The sequence below is a fragment of the Acomys russatus genome, chromosome 8 (assembly GCF_903995435.1).
Source record: "Acomys russatus chromosome 8, mAcoRus1.1, whole genome shotgun sequence".
Taxonomy (NCBI): Eukaryota; Metazoa; Chordata; class Mammalia; order Rodentia; family Muridae; genus Acomys; species Acomys russatus.
In genome coordinates this window covers 1,710,337-1,727,869 of record NC_067144.1, presented here as the reverse complement: position 1 = coordinate 1,727,869, position 17,533 = coordinate 1,710,337, and the positions used below count along the sequence as shown (strand labels likewise).

The window sequence follows — 17,533 nt, the reverse complement described above, 5'->3', positions numbered from 1 at the left end:
ATATTTGGTACAAAACAAAGTAATTTGGAACAACCATCTGCTTATTTATTTATTTATTAGATGAACTACATGCAGCTCTGGCTGTCCTGGAGCTCACTGTGGAGATAGAATTGACTCTTGCCTTTGCCTTGTCAGACTGAGGTTACAGGTATATGCTGCCACAATCTGGCCTTGGATTCTGAAATCTGTGTTTTAAAAAAAAAAGGGGGGGGGTGGTCACAACATTTGCCAAGATATCCAAGAGCCACCTTTAGATCTTCAGATCCTTTCATTTAGTTTACTTGTTTTTCAAAGATAACTAACCAGCTACCATTTGCCTGCTGAACAAGTAAAACGTGTGTCCTGTGGTATGTGTTGCAGGCGAATTGCAACCCCTCCAATTATATAGTCCACAACTTCATGACTCTGAGTGCTCCTTGCCATCAGGAATCAAAACCTAGGAACGTCAGGCAAGTTTTATTTAGCTTTTCATTCCTCTCAGACAGGTGGTTTTGTGGTTCGGGGCCACTCTTTTCTTTGTTTGACAATAGCACAATCCAGTGTGTTGTGATTATATTGATACCCCCACCGCCTTCTAATATTCCCCCGTCCTTTCTAGGACTTGTTCTTCTTCCTACACTATTAAAGACAATAAGCCCCAAACCCAGCAAACACAACCCTTTAGAAAGGGCGGAGCTTCAGGGCCGGAGAGTTGGCTCAGTGGTTAAGAGAACTGTCTGCTCTTCCAAAGGTCCCGGGTTCAATTCCCAGCACCTACATGGCATCTCACAACTGTCTGTAACTCCAAGATCTGACACCCTCACACCAATGCACATAAAAAGTAAAAAAAAAAAAAAAAAAGAAAGAAAGAAAGAAAGAAAGGGCAGAGCTTCGCGGACACCTCCTTTATCCATGATTCTTTTCTGCACTGCACCTTGAGCCTTGGGTGGTGTGTATGTGATATGGACGTCTAGTTTAAGACTCGGGGCTCATCATTTGCTCTCAGAACTTTGGCGGGTTCTACTCTCTGCATTAACTGGCACCCTCTGCAAAAAGTAACTTCTCTGCCACCAGAGGAGAGCCACGCTAGCCTGTCCAGTCAGAGGATAGGAAATCTAGGGCGATGGAAATCTCTTGAGACATTCTTTAAATTTTCCTCAAGTGTCTTTGACTGATCCTCATAAAGTGTTCTTATACGGAAATGCCATTAACAACAGGATTCACTATGTAGCGCAGGCCTTGTGTTCCTCTTGCCTATGTCTTCCAGGGCTGGTTTTATAGGTGTGTACCCCGACTCAAGTAGGTATACTCATACGTAACACTTTAACAGTCATTATGCGTCTAGCTGTTCCCTAGCGTTTTGACGACAGCAGACCCAGCTGTCTTAGCCTTCTAACTAGCTCAGATCAATACCTGAAACCTTCTGGACTAGGCCCACCGCGCTCCACTCAGCCTGAACTACACCTCCCGGCAGCCTTTGCACCGCTCCTCCCGCCCCCCCACCTCCGGCGTGGCGCGTGGCCTGCCGGGAGCGGGCTGGGAGGTGGCGGTCCGGCCCAATGGGTGCGGGCTCCCGAGGAGAGGGCGGAGGAGAAGAGGAAGCCAGCGGGCTGTGGGCCTCGTCCCCATTCATTGCGGTGGCCTGCTGGGTGGGGGGTCTCGTGTGTCAGGAGTCATGGAGGCGCTAATCCCGGTCATCAATAAGCTGCAGGACGTCTTCAACACGGTGGGCGCCGACATCATCCAGCTGCCTCAGATCGTGGTGGTGGGGACGCAGGTAAGACGAGGGCCGCGGTGGTGAGGCCGGCCTGCAGGTGTCAGCGCGAGGAGGAGGAGGCCACCCGCCCGGGGCTCCCCTCGGGCCGCCCGGGGCTCCCCCCAACCCCGATCCCCCCACCCCGGCCTTGTAGTCCCCGGCCCGGCGCGCCTTGGCCCAAGGGCACTCGGGGGACGCCCGAGCGGGCGGGCGAGCGGTTCCGCTTTCTTCCGGCGGCGGTGGGGGCGGCAAGCTAGTGGTGAGTTGGGGGACCCCACGCCGCACTGCAACGTCAAAATAAGATGAAAAGAAACCCCCGTGTGTGATTAGCGTGCTGCGGTGAGGAAGGAGGAGCACCAAGTTTTTCTTGTAGTCCTCCATGACTTTGGTGTTCACAGTTTTGTGACTGTGACCCAAATTTGGCGTAAGGTTCTCGGGCCTCTTCATGTGGGGTACAGAGATGAGTCAAAAAAAATTTTTTTATGGGAAACAAGTGTTGAAGAGATAAATAGAATGATTTTATCTGTATATTATTTTTATTTTGTAATGCCTGAAATGAAATCACAACTTTACGAGGGGGTTGTTTTTGAGACAGAGCTCTACTCTGTATTTCAAGCTGACTGAGAATTCACCGTGTATCCTGAATTGGCTGAAGCTCGTAGGAGCCCTGCTGCCTCAGCTCCCGCGACTGACAACTCACAACGCCCAAATTTTTTATTTTATTTTATGTATATGAATGTTTTTTTCTGGTGCTGGTCAGAAAAGCAAATCTACTGGAATTGGAATTAGAGACAATTGTGAGCTGCCATGTGGGTGCTGGGGCCCGGAGCCTCTGAAAGAGCAGCGTTTGCTCTTAACCTCAGAGCCATCTCCCTAGCCCCTTTATAAACATATTTTTAAATGTCCTCGTTGGTTAATAATGTTCTCTTCTTCTGAGGTAATGTGTGATTTCTCCATTTTCCTATGGGTTTTTAGCCATGTAGTATGCCTATACCATACACACTACAGAAAGTGCATAAATACTATGAGACTATCACAATTCATATATATGTGTGTGTGTACATATATGTGTGTGTGTGTGTGTGTGTATATATATAGTTTTTTATTATTTATTTGGGCTTTTACATATTTAAAGCAGTAGGGATTATTTTTCGACTATTTGCTTGGTTTCTTAACTAGGTAAGTATAGATTCTGTCTGTCAATTGTGTCTGTGTATTCCAGTGATGTTGGCAATGACTAGAAGCTAAGTTAGTGAATATACTACAAACACTTTTTCTTTTGAAACATTTTTTTTCATTAGGATCATTTTAGTAGGTCTCTATAAAGATTTTCAGTGATGCACATTGCTCATTGTAATGAGATATTTACTTTTGCTTTTATGTGTATGAGTGTTTGCCTACATGTATCTGTATATGCATGTATATGCATCAAATGCTTGCTAATTCCTTTGGAAGCCAGAAGTGGGCAACTGATCTCCTGGAACTGGTGATACAGAGGGTGTGAGCTGCCATGTGCATGCTGGGAAACTGAACTTGGGTCCACTGCAAGAGCAGCAAGTGCTCTTAACTGCTGAGGTATTTCTTTAACCCCAGAGTTGTAAAACACTGGGACTTTTAAAACTAGTTTTTTGTAAATAAAATTAGAAAAGATGACATAGTTAAATTTTTCTTTCATAACAGTTGAGAATTGCTACTTAGCTTTAGAGCAGGTTCTTTACATATACTTTTAAGAGATTTCCAAGTGCATTTTAACCACGATTCAGTAGAAGAATCAGGGATATAATGAATCCGTGTAAAGCATTTAAAATGGAGACAATTTTTCTTACACACAATAGTGTGTAGGGGTTAGTGGAGGGAGGAAGGAAGGCCTCTGAAATCCATCCCAGTAATGCTTCATACCTGCCATTTCTGTGTGCGGATGTTAGAAAGTTTTGTTTTTGTTTTGCTTCAGCTTCACAGGCTTTATCTCTGTCCAGTCCTTACTATCTGAAATGTAGTTTCTTTTTTTATTCTGGTCCAAAAGAAGTAGAGTCTAGAAACTTCAGCTTCCCCCGTGTTTATCATACATACCACCATAGTGTCTTTGCCGTGTGTGCTCTGATGATGCAGAACAAGAATGCAGCACACAGCTCCCACTCCTGTTTAACAGCGTAGAGCACAGTGACTGAGTTCCAGACATGCACGTATGTATCAATATTTGTATTCCTGTTTTTGTAAAAGTAGAAGTGTCTCTGTCTTCCCTGTTATCTGTGCACTATATTACTGTTGGTTGTTTTTTGTTCCATGACTCTCAAATAACTATATGAAAATCATGTTGAAAACAAATTTCCTGGATCCTATCCCTAGATGTTTTGAATTTATAAGTCTAAAGTGGGCAAGGTGACATGAGATTCTGATAAAAGCTGGTTCGTATATCCTAAGCTGAAAGATATATAAATGAATTTTTTAATTTTAAATTTTTACATGGAAAAGGAGAATAATTTGGGGATTCTGAGTCTTAAGAGCACACTGCATTCGGTGCATACTGATGTGGATGGCATTTAGCCTCCTTTTTTCTTTCTTTCTGTCTGTCATGTTTTGAGATAGGGTCTTAATGTATGTCTGTAGTTAGCCTGAAACTCGTATGTATACCTGGCCGGCCTCCTACGCACACAGCTCTGCCCCCATCTGCTTCCTTAGTATTGGGGTTAAAGGTGTGTGCCACCACATTTAGCACCTGAGTGGCACTCTTGGCAGCCTTTGCCAACTCCTAAGCACCTGGGTCTTGATTTCTTATGTTGTGCACGTGCTTCCCTGGGGTCAGGAGTTAGAGGAGTTGGGGAGAAGGAGTATTGTGTTTAGAGGTGCTAGTCGTTCATTTTTATTGCCTAGCTGGTGCTTTCTGATTTTTGAGATAGTCTGCAAGGAAAGGAAAGAAAATGGGGGAGAGAAGTGGGTACTTTCAGACCATGTTGTACTTCGCAGGTGGAGAAGAAGGTAAAATTTAAAACAACTTTTGTGATTGAACTTGGGAAACTTAATCACTGGTTTTTAAGTTGAGAATCAGAAAGGGCAGTCCTGGAGGTGTATAATCCCAACCTCCACCATCCAGTGCTGGTGTCACATCATTATCCTCAGGCTATGGCCTAGGGTAGCTTCTGATGCCCTTTTTTGTTTAATTTGTTTTATTTTTTGAGATAATGTTTTTCTCTGTAGCCTTGGCTGTACTGGACTTGCTTCATAGACCAGGTTGGCCTCGCACTTACAAAGATCCACCTGCCTCTGTCTCCCTAAGTGCTGGGATTAAGGTGTGTGCCACCTCACCCGGTGATGCCCTTTTTCTTTGCCCTTTTCGTAATTTCAGCACTCCTTCAATGATTAAGACAAATATAAAAGAATTTTAGCCATCAGTTTGTAAACTAACTTTTCAAAGTTTAACATATAGAAAGTTGAAATACTTATAACACCATAAAAGTCATAGTGAAGTACACCACTTGTTGATTTTTAGTTATAGACACAGAGTTGCGAAAGTATCACTAGGGTTTGATTCCATAACTTTGGCTGGCTAGCATTTTGACATGCACAGGAGTCATTTGGGAAGAGAGAACCATGTTTGAGGAAATGCTGTTAGTAGATTGGACTGTAGGTGAGTGTGTTGGGTGTTTTCTGGATTAAATGGTTATGTGGGAAGTTCCAGCCCATTGCAGGTGGGTACACTCCTGGGCAGGTGGTTATGTGTTCTATAAGAAAGTGAGCTGAGTGACCTATGGCAAGCAAGCCAGTAAGCAGTTTTCTCTCATGGTTTCTACTTCAGTTCCTGCCTCTAGGACCCTCCTTTTGAGTTCCTGCCCTGAAGCTCTTTCCTCCCCAAGTTGCTTTTGGTCATTGTACTGTTGTATTGCCTCATAAAGAAAGCCTTTTCCCCCACCCTGAGACAGTTTCTCTGTGTAGCCCTGGCTGTCCCATTAAGGATGAAAGCCTTTACCCATTAAGGAGCCACTCTTATTTTACCTTTCCCTAAGTACTGATAAACACAATCTAATTTTTGTATATAGTTTGCCTGCTGTAGACATTTTATGTAGAGTCCTATGATACAGTTTTTTTCTTTCTTTTACTCAGCATGCCTATGGTATATATTCGTGTAAGTTGAGTATCTTTATTGCAAAAGCGATCCGGTATCTAAAATTTCTAGTGTTGGTATGATACCACAAATATAAAATTCCATGTTTAGCCATATGGCAAATAGATTGTGGTCAATACATAGACACAAGTTAGAGAGATGGCTCAGTCATTAGGCGTGCTTGCTGGTTTTGTACATCAGATATCTCCCAGGTGCCTATAACTCCAGTTCTAGAGGATCCAGCGCCCTCTCTCTGCCTTCAGTGGCTATCTGCATACATATGGCTCACGCGTATGCATACACAGTATACATACAAATAAACATATTTAATAAACATGGTCACATTAAAATATTGATAAACATGAAGTAAAATGAACTGTATTTAGATTTGTATCATTATACACATTCAATAATCTAAAATTCTAAGAATCCCAAATCTGAAATGGTTCATTTTTGACCCAAGCATTTCAGATAAAAGATATTCAACCTATGTTCCTTCCTTCCTTCCTCCCCCACCTTCCCCCTTTCTTCCCTTTTGGTTGAATAGTGCTCTGTTCTGTAGGTTTGCTATGGCTTGTTTATCCACTCAGCATACCTTTTAGGATTATCCATGTTATGGTGTGTACTAGTGTAGGTTGAATATCTTGATAGACACTGGTCCTTACTCTGCTTTTACTAAAATAATGCTGCTGTAAATATTTACTATTAAATTATTATTGTTGTTGAATTAACCACCTGGGGCAGTAGTTTTTCTTCCAGCACCTTACACCATTCCACTGCTTAGCTTTTAGTGCAAAGTCTGTTACGTGCATTGTTGATCTTACTGAGGACAGTGTCTACATGCAGTCACTTCTCTGATTCTTCTTGTTTGATGTTTGTCTACTTTTCTACAATTTGATTCTAATTTGTTACATTGGATTGTTTTGTATTTCCTACTTGTATGGAGTTCAGTAGACCGCTTGTAGATTCAAGATTGTATTATGCTTCTCTGGAAAAGTGCAATGGGGCTGTGTTTCTAAGGTGAGACCATGAGGATTGAACCCGCGAGTTACGCCTATAGCTCTGTGGGGTGTGGGGGGGTATGGATGTAAATTTGGTCATATCAGATATCTATTTTATGATCTGGAATTTCAGAGCCAATAAAACTTCTTTGCTAATGGCTGTTAGGAGTATAACATTTTACATGGCCTGGACTCTGAGAGTTAATATGTTAATATTTTGAGCTATCTGTAATTAGTTATTCAGTGTAGAAAGAGTATGCTAATGCCACAGATTATGAAGTCTCTTAAACTTCATACTTATATTTTGTCCTTAGGTAGAGTGTTATGGCTGTAAGGAAAAAAGCATATAGTTTAACTAGTATGTTAATAAGAATATTCCTAAGAATTCTATGAGAAATGTTTAAGCAAAGTATATATTAAGGAAAGTACTATAAATCATTCATTCCAAATAAAATAAAAAATTAAAGAAACTGATTGTTATCGGTTGCATTAATAGCAGAGATTTAAGAGTCTGTTGTATGTAGTAAAAAATGTAAACATGAATGAAGCATTTGAGTGGCCATGGTGCACACGCCTTTGATTCCAGCATATGGGGTTGGGGTGCAGCAGCAGGAGGGCCTCTGTGTTCTAAGCCAGCCAGGACTACACAGTGAAACTCTGTCTCAATAAAAAGTGAATGATTCAGCCTTGGCTAATGTTAGTTATTGATGAAAAGAGCTGAAACTATTAATAAGTGTTTTTAATGGTACAGCATATCTCAGGATTGAATTGAAAACACAGTAAATCCCATTACAGTGTAATTTTTAAGAAAGTACAAAATGACTGTGAGATCTGGTACACAGATCATACCCTAAAGCTAAACTAGCTTTTGGAAGTTGAGATGAAGGACTTGAAGTAAGTCCTATTTTCTGAGCAAGTCAGCTCTAACTATATTGTTTGGAACTTTTCTGTGGTAGCTATCCTGCAAACTTTGGAAAAAGTGCGTGAGCATATAGTTTTAAGTCACCAGCTGAAAACAAGCACTAAACGGAGCAATTGTGGAAGAAGCCAATTCTATTTATAGTACCAAGTCTAGAGAAGAAAAAAGAACTAGAAACTCAAGACATGTTTTGTTTAGTCTACGTGTGTTGACATATATGTTAACAAAATAATCAGTTAATTGTGTTTAAGAATTGGTGGATAGTTGACTGCCGTTTAAGCAAAACAAAAAGGGGTGGACCAGAAAATATGACAACTGGGCCCAAATTCCCAGTGGATAAAAGAAAAGTCTGCCGTCATTGGTCTAGGGTACATAGCTACTGCTCCCTCTCTTTTTAGCTGCCTTCCTTGTGCATTCATAACCATGTATGTGATTTCTAGTGTAGTTAGGGCAGTGAAGCATTTTGTTTCTCCATCTGTATTAAGTGCTGGAAAAATGAAGAACACTTTGGCTATGATTCAGTCATGTGTTTTGTTACCTAAATATACTCATGTAATTTGTATGGTGGGGGGTTGAGAGTGGTAGTCTCACCCTGAAATTCAGGCTAGTTTAGAATTTGCAATCCTTTGCTTCAGCCTCCTAAATCCTGGGATTACAAGTGTGTAGCCTGTGTTTGACCGCCATTTTTAAAACTCTGTTGGTAAAATGAGATTTAATAACAATCTTATACAGGTACTCAGATTAAATGGTGTTAGTCATGTGAAATGGTAACTGTTATGTTATATTCAGTGAATGTTAGCAATTACTACTGATTTAAAAAATGGCTATATATTTTAAGAAAACTGAGGACATCTTGGGGGACTTTTAAAGCCCAGAACTTCGTGCATGTTAGGTGAGTACCTGTGAGATACAGTTCACTTTTATTTTTTTGAAGTTAAAATACAGTTATATGATTTTCTCCCTTTCTTGCTTCCACCCTTTCCCATGCCTCCCATCTTTCAAATTATGGCCTATTTTGTCTTTTTTGATTGTATTGTCACACACATACACATAGGCACAATACTCTTTGCCCACCTAGTGTTGCTTGTATCTATATAATTTCAGAGGTATGATATTGGCTAACCAGTTCGGAGGCTTCAGTCCTGAGGAAGATTGTTCATTCTCAGCATCCCTTGATTGTTTGTAGTTCCTTGTCTAGGGGTGGGGCCCTGTGAGAATCCCCTTCCGTGTTCTCATTGGTGCAGACTTGGTCAGGTCTGGTCAGGCAGTCTACTGTGGCTGAGCTTCCCTATCATTTCTAGGAGACACAGTCTCATAGCAGCTTTCTGTTCATTTGGCGTTTACAGTCTTTCTGCCCCACTTCTGTGATGCTCCCTGAGGCTTAGGTATAGGAGTTGTATTGTAGCTGTGTCCCTTGGGGCTGGGCACCCACAGTCAATTGCTCTCTGTATTTTGTGGTTTTCTCTAACAGTCTAGTATGTTACAAAAAGAAGTTTCTTTGATGAGGGATGAAATTTGCACTTATCTGTAGGCACAAGGATAAATATTTTTTATTGAAGTTAGGAATTATGCTAGTTGAATAAAGTGGTGGTAAAAGGTTCTCCTATAAGATCCATGACCGATAGAGAATAAGGTAGGTTCCCAATTCAAGGCCTAATTTCCTTCTGAGTGGCTCTTCAGTACAATCAGCTGTTTGTAACCACCAGGGTATGTGTGCCACTGCTGAACCCTTAGGGATATCTTGTCCTGCTGGTCATTGTGATTTATAGCATTGTGGCTGATTTGGGCTATTGGATGCTTCCCTCCCTTGGAACCTTGCATAGCACCTTCCTGTGCTATGAAAGTTAGTCCCCTGGGAGGCAACCAAGGGCAACAAAAATAGTTTATGCTGCTGTAGAAATCTCTTGGACTGCCTGCCTGGTGACTCCAAAGAGGGTTTCTCATGGCTGGTACTGGAACAGTTATTAGTCTGTGGTTCTTGGAGTGGCATTGTCAGCCCAAGTGACATTTATTTATTTATTTATTTATATATATATTTATATATATACACACACATTTACATGTTTTTTATGTAAATAAAATATGATATAATTCTTTGTCTTTTGCAATAATTCTTAGTCCCTCTTCCCTCCTTCTGTATTGATCTACTTCCTCCCTCTCCAATTAACACCTCCCAAGTTTTTCTCATTTCCCCCTTCATACCACTTTTATCCTGCTGTTACCCTCTGTAGTGCTCCTCCCTTGTCTCAAACCATGTTACCTTTTTACTTTCCTAGTTTTGTGGTCACTCCAGATTATATACTCAAATCTGAAGAGTTGGAGCTAAGAACCACAGACAAGAGAACATGGTGTGTTTTCTTTTAGCATATCAATAGTCTCTGGATCTATTTATCTATTATGCTTTTATTCTTCTTTACAGCTGAATAGTAAGTATTCCATTGTGTATATGTACCACATTTTCATTATCACTTGAAGGGCATTTAGGTTGTTTCCATTTCCTGGCTATTGTGAATAAAGTGGCAGTGAAGATGGTTAAACAAGTAAGATATTGTGTCCTTGGGCCATGAGGTGTTGGAGCTGGGACATACAGTAGATCTATTTTTAGCTCTTTGAAAGCTCTCCAAACTGACTTCCACTAGTTTGCAATTCTACCAACAGCGAATGAGGTTCGCATTTCCCCACATCTTTTCCAGCATTTGTTGTGTTGTTGTTGATCTTAGGTATTCTGACTAGGGTCAGATGAAACCTCAAAAGTTAATTTACTCTGTATTCCCCTAATCTTAAGGATGATAAAATCTTTTGAAATATTTCTTTTTTTTAAAGATATATTTATTTATTATATATACAGCGTTTTGCCTAGATGTAAGGCCTGCAAGCCAGAAGAGGGCACCTGATCTCATTGTAGATGGTGTGAGCCATCATGTGGTTGCTAGGAATTGAACTTAGGACCTTTGGAAGAGCAGGCAGTCCTATTAACCTCTGAGCCATCTCTCCAGCCCCCTTGAAATACTTCTTAGTCATCTTGTAATCTGGAATGATAATTCCTTTAGAAACTTTGCTCAGGCTATTCAGGGTAGTATTGTATGTTTCCATATAGACTTTAGACTTTTCTATTTCTGTGAAGAGTAAGATGGGGATTTTGATTGGGATTCTATCAAATCTGTAATTTTTTTATAATGGTCATTTTTACAATATTAATTCTATGTGGATTATACAGCATGGGCATGGGAGGTTTTCTATTTCTAGTGTCTTCAGTCTTTTTCTTTAGAAGTTTAAAGTTTTCATTGTAAAGATCTTTTTACCTTCTTGGCTATTATTTCTTAGATATTTTTCTTGAAGGCTATTGTGAATGGGGATGTGTCTATACTTTCGTGGGGTGTTTATTGTTCCTGTATAGGCAAGTGATTGATTTTTGTAAGTTGATTCTGTATCTTGTGACTTTGCTAAAATTTCTGAGGTAAGTTTTGTCTCACGTATAGTATATCATCTGCAGATAGAGATAATTTTTAATTTCTTTCTCTTGCCTTATTACTCCAGCTGGTGTTTTAAGGAGTACATTGAAAGGTAGTAGGGATAGTGGACCGCGCTATCTGCTTACTGATTTCAGTATGATTGTTTTGATTTTTTTTTTTTTCCCATTTAGAGTAAATGCTGGCTGTGGGTTTGTCATCTATAGCTTTTATTATGTTGAGTATGTTCCTTCCCTCTAGTTTCTCTGTAGGACTTTGCTCATGAGGGCATATTGGATTTTGTCAAAACCCTTTCTGCATCTGTCATGTGATTTTTGTCTTTAGGTTCATTTATTTTATTAAATTATTGACTTGGATATGTTAAACTATCTCTCATCTTCTGGATAATGCCAACTTTTTTTTTTTTTTTTTTTTTTTTTTTTGATGTATGCTTGTATTTGGTTTGCCAGTATTTTATTGATGATCTGAGTTGATGGTAATCAGAACTATTGACCCGTAGTTTTCTTTCTTTGTTGTGTCTTCACCAGGTTTTGATATTAGAGTGATACTGGTTTTATTATGGACTAGAAGTACTTCTTTGCTTTTTCCCCCTTCTTCCTTCTCATGTATTTGTTCATTTGTTTACTTATTTTTAATAATTTAAGAGTATTTGCTGTAGATATTTAGAAGTCTGGTAGACTTCATCTAGGCTTAGGTATTTGGGTTTTGTTGTTTGTTTGTTTCACCATTTTGTCTCATTTGTTCTGGGTTGGTTTAGGTGGCTGATCTCTTGGTTTAACTTTCGTGCTTTGAGCCAGGCATGGAGGCAGAGGCTGTGAGTTCGAGGTAAGTCTGGTCTACAAAGTGAGTCCAGGACAGCCAAGCCTACACAGAGAAACCCTGTCTCAAAAAACAAAAACAAAAAACGTTAATGGTTTGGATCAATATAGAAATCCCTCCATTTCTTTCCGATTTACAGCTTATAGGAATACAGGTCTTAAAAAGCAATTCCTATAATACTCAGGATTTCTTTTGTGTCTGTTTCCCTCTTTGTTTCTGATTCTGTTACTTTAGGTCCTCTCTTTGTTTCTTTTGATTAGTTGGACAAAAGTGTGTCAACATTGTTTATCTTCTTATAGAACCGGCTCTTAGATTCATTCTTTGTATTATATTTGTTTCTGTTTCCTTAATTTCTACTTTGAATTTAATTATTACTTACAGTTTACTGGGTTTGGTCTGTTTGTTTTTCCGAGTTCTTGAGTTGCATCATTAAGTCCTTTATCTGTACTCTTTCTGATCTTTGTTTGTTTTGTGTTTTGTTTTCAGACACAGAGTTTCACTGTGTTGCCTTTGCTGTCCTAGACTAACTTTGTAGACCAGGCTGGCCTTGAACTTACATAGATCGGCCTGCCTCTGCCTCCCAAGTGCTGGGCTTAAAGGTGCACATCTTACCACGCCAGGCTTGTTTTTATTTTTATTGCAATAGTCTCTATTAAGGACAGTTTTTGTTATTAACTTGACTGCATCTGAAATCAGCTGGATCACAAGATGTTGGGCATGCCTGTGGGGGATTTTTTTTAAAGTCAGAATATTTGAAACAGGAAATTGAATGCTAAAGAATACCCTAAGTAATGGGCCACACCTGCTGGTGGCAGCCCACATAAAGGGGCATGAAAAATGGGAATTTTTGCTTTTTGCTTGTTTGCTTTCATTCTTGCTGGCAAGTTCATTCATCCTGCTAATGAGACATTCATTCACTAATGTTAGAACATACTTTATAATTCAAATATAGACTGAAGATAGCATCTCTCCAGGAATCCTCCAAAGACTCCAGTGCCAGAGACTGGAACTGCTTAGACATTGAGTCTAGTGAACTTAACAACTGTAGAGTTTTCATCTTTTCTGTCTCTAGACTGTCATTGTTGGAATAAACAGGCTACAACATGTAAACCTGTCTATTAAATTCCACATATTTTTAAAATATATTTTATTATTTCTGTTAACCCTGACTAATATAGTCAGGATACATGGAGTTACTTCAGTTTTTCTCAGTTTCTTAAGTTTCTTTCTTTTTTTTTTTTTTTTTCAAAAATGTTTCCATGGGCTGCTGAGTAGAATGTACTTTAGCATTTGAGTGGAATATTCTGTAGATACCTGATAAGCCCATTTGATGTATGAGGTCATTTTATTCTGATGTTTCTGGGGTTCTTAGTTTTGCTTGTATTTTTGGTTTTGTTCAGATGACCTGTGTATTGGAGAAAGGAAGAATGATATTGAAATCACTTTTGAAATACTGATTTCAACTTATTGAGATCAATATTGAAATACTGAAATTAGAGGGTTGATTTTAATATTGTTTTTAATTCCAGTTGTATGCTTTATAAAATTGGAAACACCAGATTTGGTGCATTTGATTGCTATGTCTTGGGTAATTGTTTGGTTGATAAGAATGAACTGTCTAGCCAGGCATAGTGGCACATGCCTATAATCTCAGCACTCAGAGAGGCAGAGGCAGGAGGATCTCTGTGAGTTAAAAGCCAACCTGATTTACAGAGCAGTCCAGGACAGCCAGGGCTATACACAGAAACCCTGCCCTGAAAAAATCAAACCAAACAACAACAATAACAAAAGAATGAAATGTCTTTCATCTTTTCTGATTAATTTTAGTTTAAAGTCTGGTTTTTCCATTATTAGTATACTGGTGCCTGTTTGCTTCCTGGTTTCATTGATTACAGTAACTGCTTTGATCCTTTTCCTTTAACGTGTTGCCTACTCTAAGACAAAGTAACCCCTGAGGTAGTTTGAATGAGAATGGCCCCCCTCGGCTCACATATTTGAATACTTGGAACTCAGTGGAACTATTTGGGAAGGATTATGAGGTGTGGCCTTGTTGGAGAAAGTGGGCCAATAGGTGTTAGCTCTGTGTGCCTGCCTGCCGCCATGCTCCTTATGGACATGTTCTCTAGCCCTCTGGAACTATGTGCCCTCCCCCTCCACCCAGTGCTCCCTTTTATAAGCCTCAGCTATGGTGGGAGGTTTTTTGCTTTTTATTTTTTTTTTAGTATTAATAAAAATGTAACTAAGATAACCATTTTATTTTAATGTGCAGATGAAATATCGAAAGAATATAATATAGCTAAATTTTTCTCTACATTGAGGTATGATTTACTTTCTCATAGCATTTTGACCAAAATCTGGGTTGATTTTAATTCATTTCTATTGTGGATGACCAAATTTGTACTCTGCATTAGTTTGGTAAGGCTACCATAACAAAAGCATATAAACAGGATGACTTACTGTTATTATAAAGATAACACCTTGATGGTCCTATTTTAATTTAGTTACCCTTTTCAGAAGCCCTGACTCCAAATACAGTCAGTCACATTCTGAGGTGCTAGATGATAGAACTTCCAATTACACATTTAAGGAGGGTCATACAACAATATGACTTAGCATGATGTCTTAGGGTTTCATTACTGTGAAGAGACTTCATGGGGCTGGCTTACAGTTAGAGGTTTAGTCCATTAAACTTGGCAGCATAGTTCTGGAGCGGTAGCTAAGAGCTAGCTCTCCATCTCAGCTGGCAGGCAGCAGGAAAAGAGGGTGTCACTAGACCTGGCTTGGGCTTCTGAAACCCTAAAACCCATCCTCGGTGGCACACTTCTTTCAACAAGGCCACACCTTCCAATAGTGTCACTCCCTATGCATCAACGGAGGTCATTTTCATTCAGAACACTGTACAGTGTGTGTGTGTGTGTGTGTGTGTGTGTGTGTGTGTGTGTGTGTGTGTGTGTGTAACTTAATATGGAGCCATAAAGGAGGACAGAAAAGCAAATAAAGTGATAAAATGAGTTTATATCAAATTCAAAAGTATTTAAAATGTAGTCTCTGTAAAATACCTCATTTAAAAACAAAAACCAAAATGTTTGTTGAACTTTATGAAAATGTAAATTGTAGAATAGAACAATAACTTGGAATTCTTCTGAAAGATCAAAAGCAGAAGTCACGGACTTTACTAGAGATAAGAGACTGAGAGTAAGCTCTTAGGTTGGGAAAGAGCATGTATAGCAGCTGACACAAGAAACTGCGCTGATCAAGAATAGATGATCCCTAAGGGGAATTAAGAACTTCAGATCTCAACTGCTGTGCGTTAATGCTGAAGTAACCTTCCTGTCAAAGTCACCGTTGTTTTCTAGCATCCATAGCTCTGTGCTATCCATGGAGCTGGGCCCACAAGGTAACAGATCATGTAGCAAGCCATGACACACAACCAGTGTCATGAAAGCCACACCAAACATATCAGCTTTGTGAGAGAAACAATTAGAGTGGTGTATCTCTTAAGTTCCCCAAGAATAACCAGGCACTCAGGCTTATCAAGAAGAGAGTGGGGTGCACATTCAGGCCACCAGAGGAAGCACAAGGAGCGGAGTGTTGGACCACAGTGGAAGAATGTAGCTGCTGAGGACCGGTCCCATCCTACTTGTCTTCTCCCTCAATTAATATAATTAAAAAAGGAAAAATTATATAGTCCAGTTTATGAAATCAAACAAAAACACAAAGTTCTGAAAAGAGGGATGAGGAGGTACAGGTTTCCTAAAAAGACTCAAACTGGCATCAGATTATTTGTATGTAACAATAAATGTTGACTATATACAACAGTATTAAAAATGTGGAGCTCATGGGAAATTATGATTGAAAATGTCTGTTTTCCTCCATATCATAGTTGTTTCAATAGGAAGTGTTATGGTTTAATTTGGTCCCTAGCATGGCTTGGGGGTGTTTGAAGAGGTAGGCCCTAGTGGGAGTTTGCTGGTTCATTGTGGATATTCCTTTTAGAAAATTTTTTGTTTGGTTTGGTTTGTTTTTGGTTTGTTTTTGTTTTTTTGTTTTTTTAATTAATGCTGGTTTTCTGGAGACAGTTCTCAGAAGAAAATCTTCTGACCCTGGGCATATGCCTGAAGGAATCTAAATCAGTATACCACATGTACTTGCACCTTCATATTTATTGATGCACTATACCTAAATGGTTAAAAGGTATGTAGTATGTGTTACGTGCAATGGCATTTTATTAACTTTTGTATTATTTTCTGTTGCTGTGATTAAAACTTAGAGAACTGGCTCAGAGGTTAAGAGCACTGGTGTTCTAGAGGTCCTGAGTTCAATTCCTAGCAACCACATGGTGGCTCACAACCATCTATAATGAGGTCTGATTTCCTCTTCTGATGTGCAGGCGTACATGCAGGCAGAACAGTGTATACATAATAAATAAATAAATCTTAAAAAACAAAATAAAACTTAGGTACAGAATGTCATTTAGTTTTTGGCGGCGGGTGTCCTGGGTCCCACATCCTACGGATCAGTTCAGGCACTGCTTGCCTACAGGCTAGAATAGATTGCCCTCAAGGTCAAAGGTCCCAAGGTCCCATTTCTCACTCAGGGACAGATTAGAGCGCTCAGGGTGATTGGCCTGGCCGCTAAACTAGGTTCCCTGTTTCTCTGGGGGAGGTGGGAAATGAGTTTTCCATGGAGAGTTACAGTGTAGCTCTTTAGTTCTTTCAGAAGGAGACCGCAGGTCTCAAATGATAGTGGAGACTGGGGAACCCCACAGGCCCCTGATGATACCAAAGTGTTACAGATCTTTGTTTGAGCTGCCGTGCTAAAGTAACAGGATGTCTGAAACCCACCGGCAGGCAGGCCTGGCAGTGCTTCAAGCTAATGGTGCATCCGACGTGCCCCCACCCCACACTCAATAAATGGAGTCTCAGCCAGTCATGGTGGAGGAATGATGAGCAAGAGAGCGAGCACTGCTAACAAGCCAGCCAACCTTTATTTATAAACCTTGGGAAGTGGAGAAGGGTTTTGAGGGTGAATGTGTCTGATTCAGTAGGGCTAAGGGTGCCAGGATACCTAATCTACATACAGTGGTACAGTAGCTCATTTACATGCAGTAACACAGGGCCCTATCCCAAGAAGGAGAACACAGTACTTAATTGTCCGATGGGTGAGGGAATGACTTCTACATATGATTAAAGGTCATTTGCTGGAAGCTAGGATCTCCTCAGCTTAGGGTTGGGTACTTCCAGGAATTCCCTGTGCTGGCTGAACAAGGTCCTGTAATCTTCCTTGAGAGCTATGTGACACTTCTTACAAAATCTGGGGTTACCAGATCATATGGAGTGAGAACTCTACTGAGAAAAGGGAGTCCACCTTCATAGACCAAGCACCAAATGGCTATCGGAGATGAGACTACAACCTTATCCAGCAGAGTCCCACAGAGAGGTAAGAGTCCAGGACCACCATAGTAGGGAAGTCTGCAAAGAGGTGGGCGTT

General features: G+C 40.1%; 1 protein-coding gene across 21 annotated transcripts in view; it reads left to right on the top strand.

Moving 5' to 3' along the window:
• Positions 1-1,499: 1,499 nt before the first annotated feature.
• Positions 1,500-17,533, top strand: part of Dnm1l (dynamin 1 like) — a 52,140-nt gene continuing 36,106 nt past the window's right edge. For 14 of the 21 annotated variants that reach the window (XM_051150580.1, XM_051150569.1, XM_051150579.1 and 11 more), the window contains exon 1: positions 1,500-1,756. In XM_051150580.1, coding sequence (XP_051006537.1) covers positions 1,655-1,756 — 102 coding nt within the window. In that variant the 5' untranslated portion in view covers positions 1,500-1,654. The remainder of the gene's footprint in view (positions 1,757-17,533) is intronic. The other 7 variants (XM_051150573.1, XM_051150578.1, XM_051150589.1 and 4 more) reach the window with 1 other exon arrangement.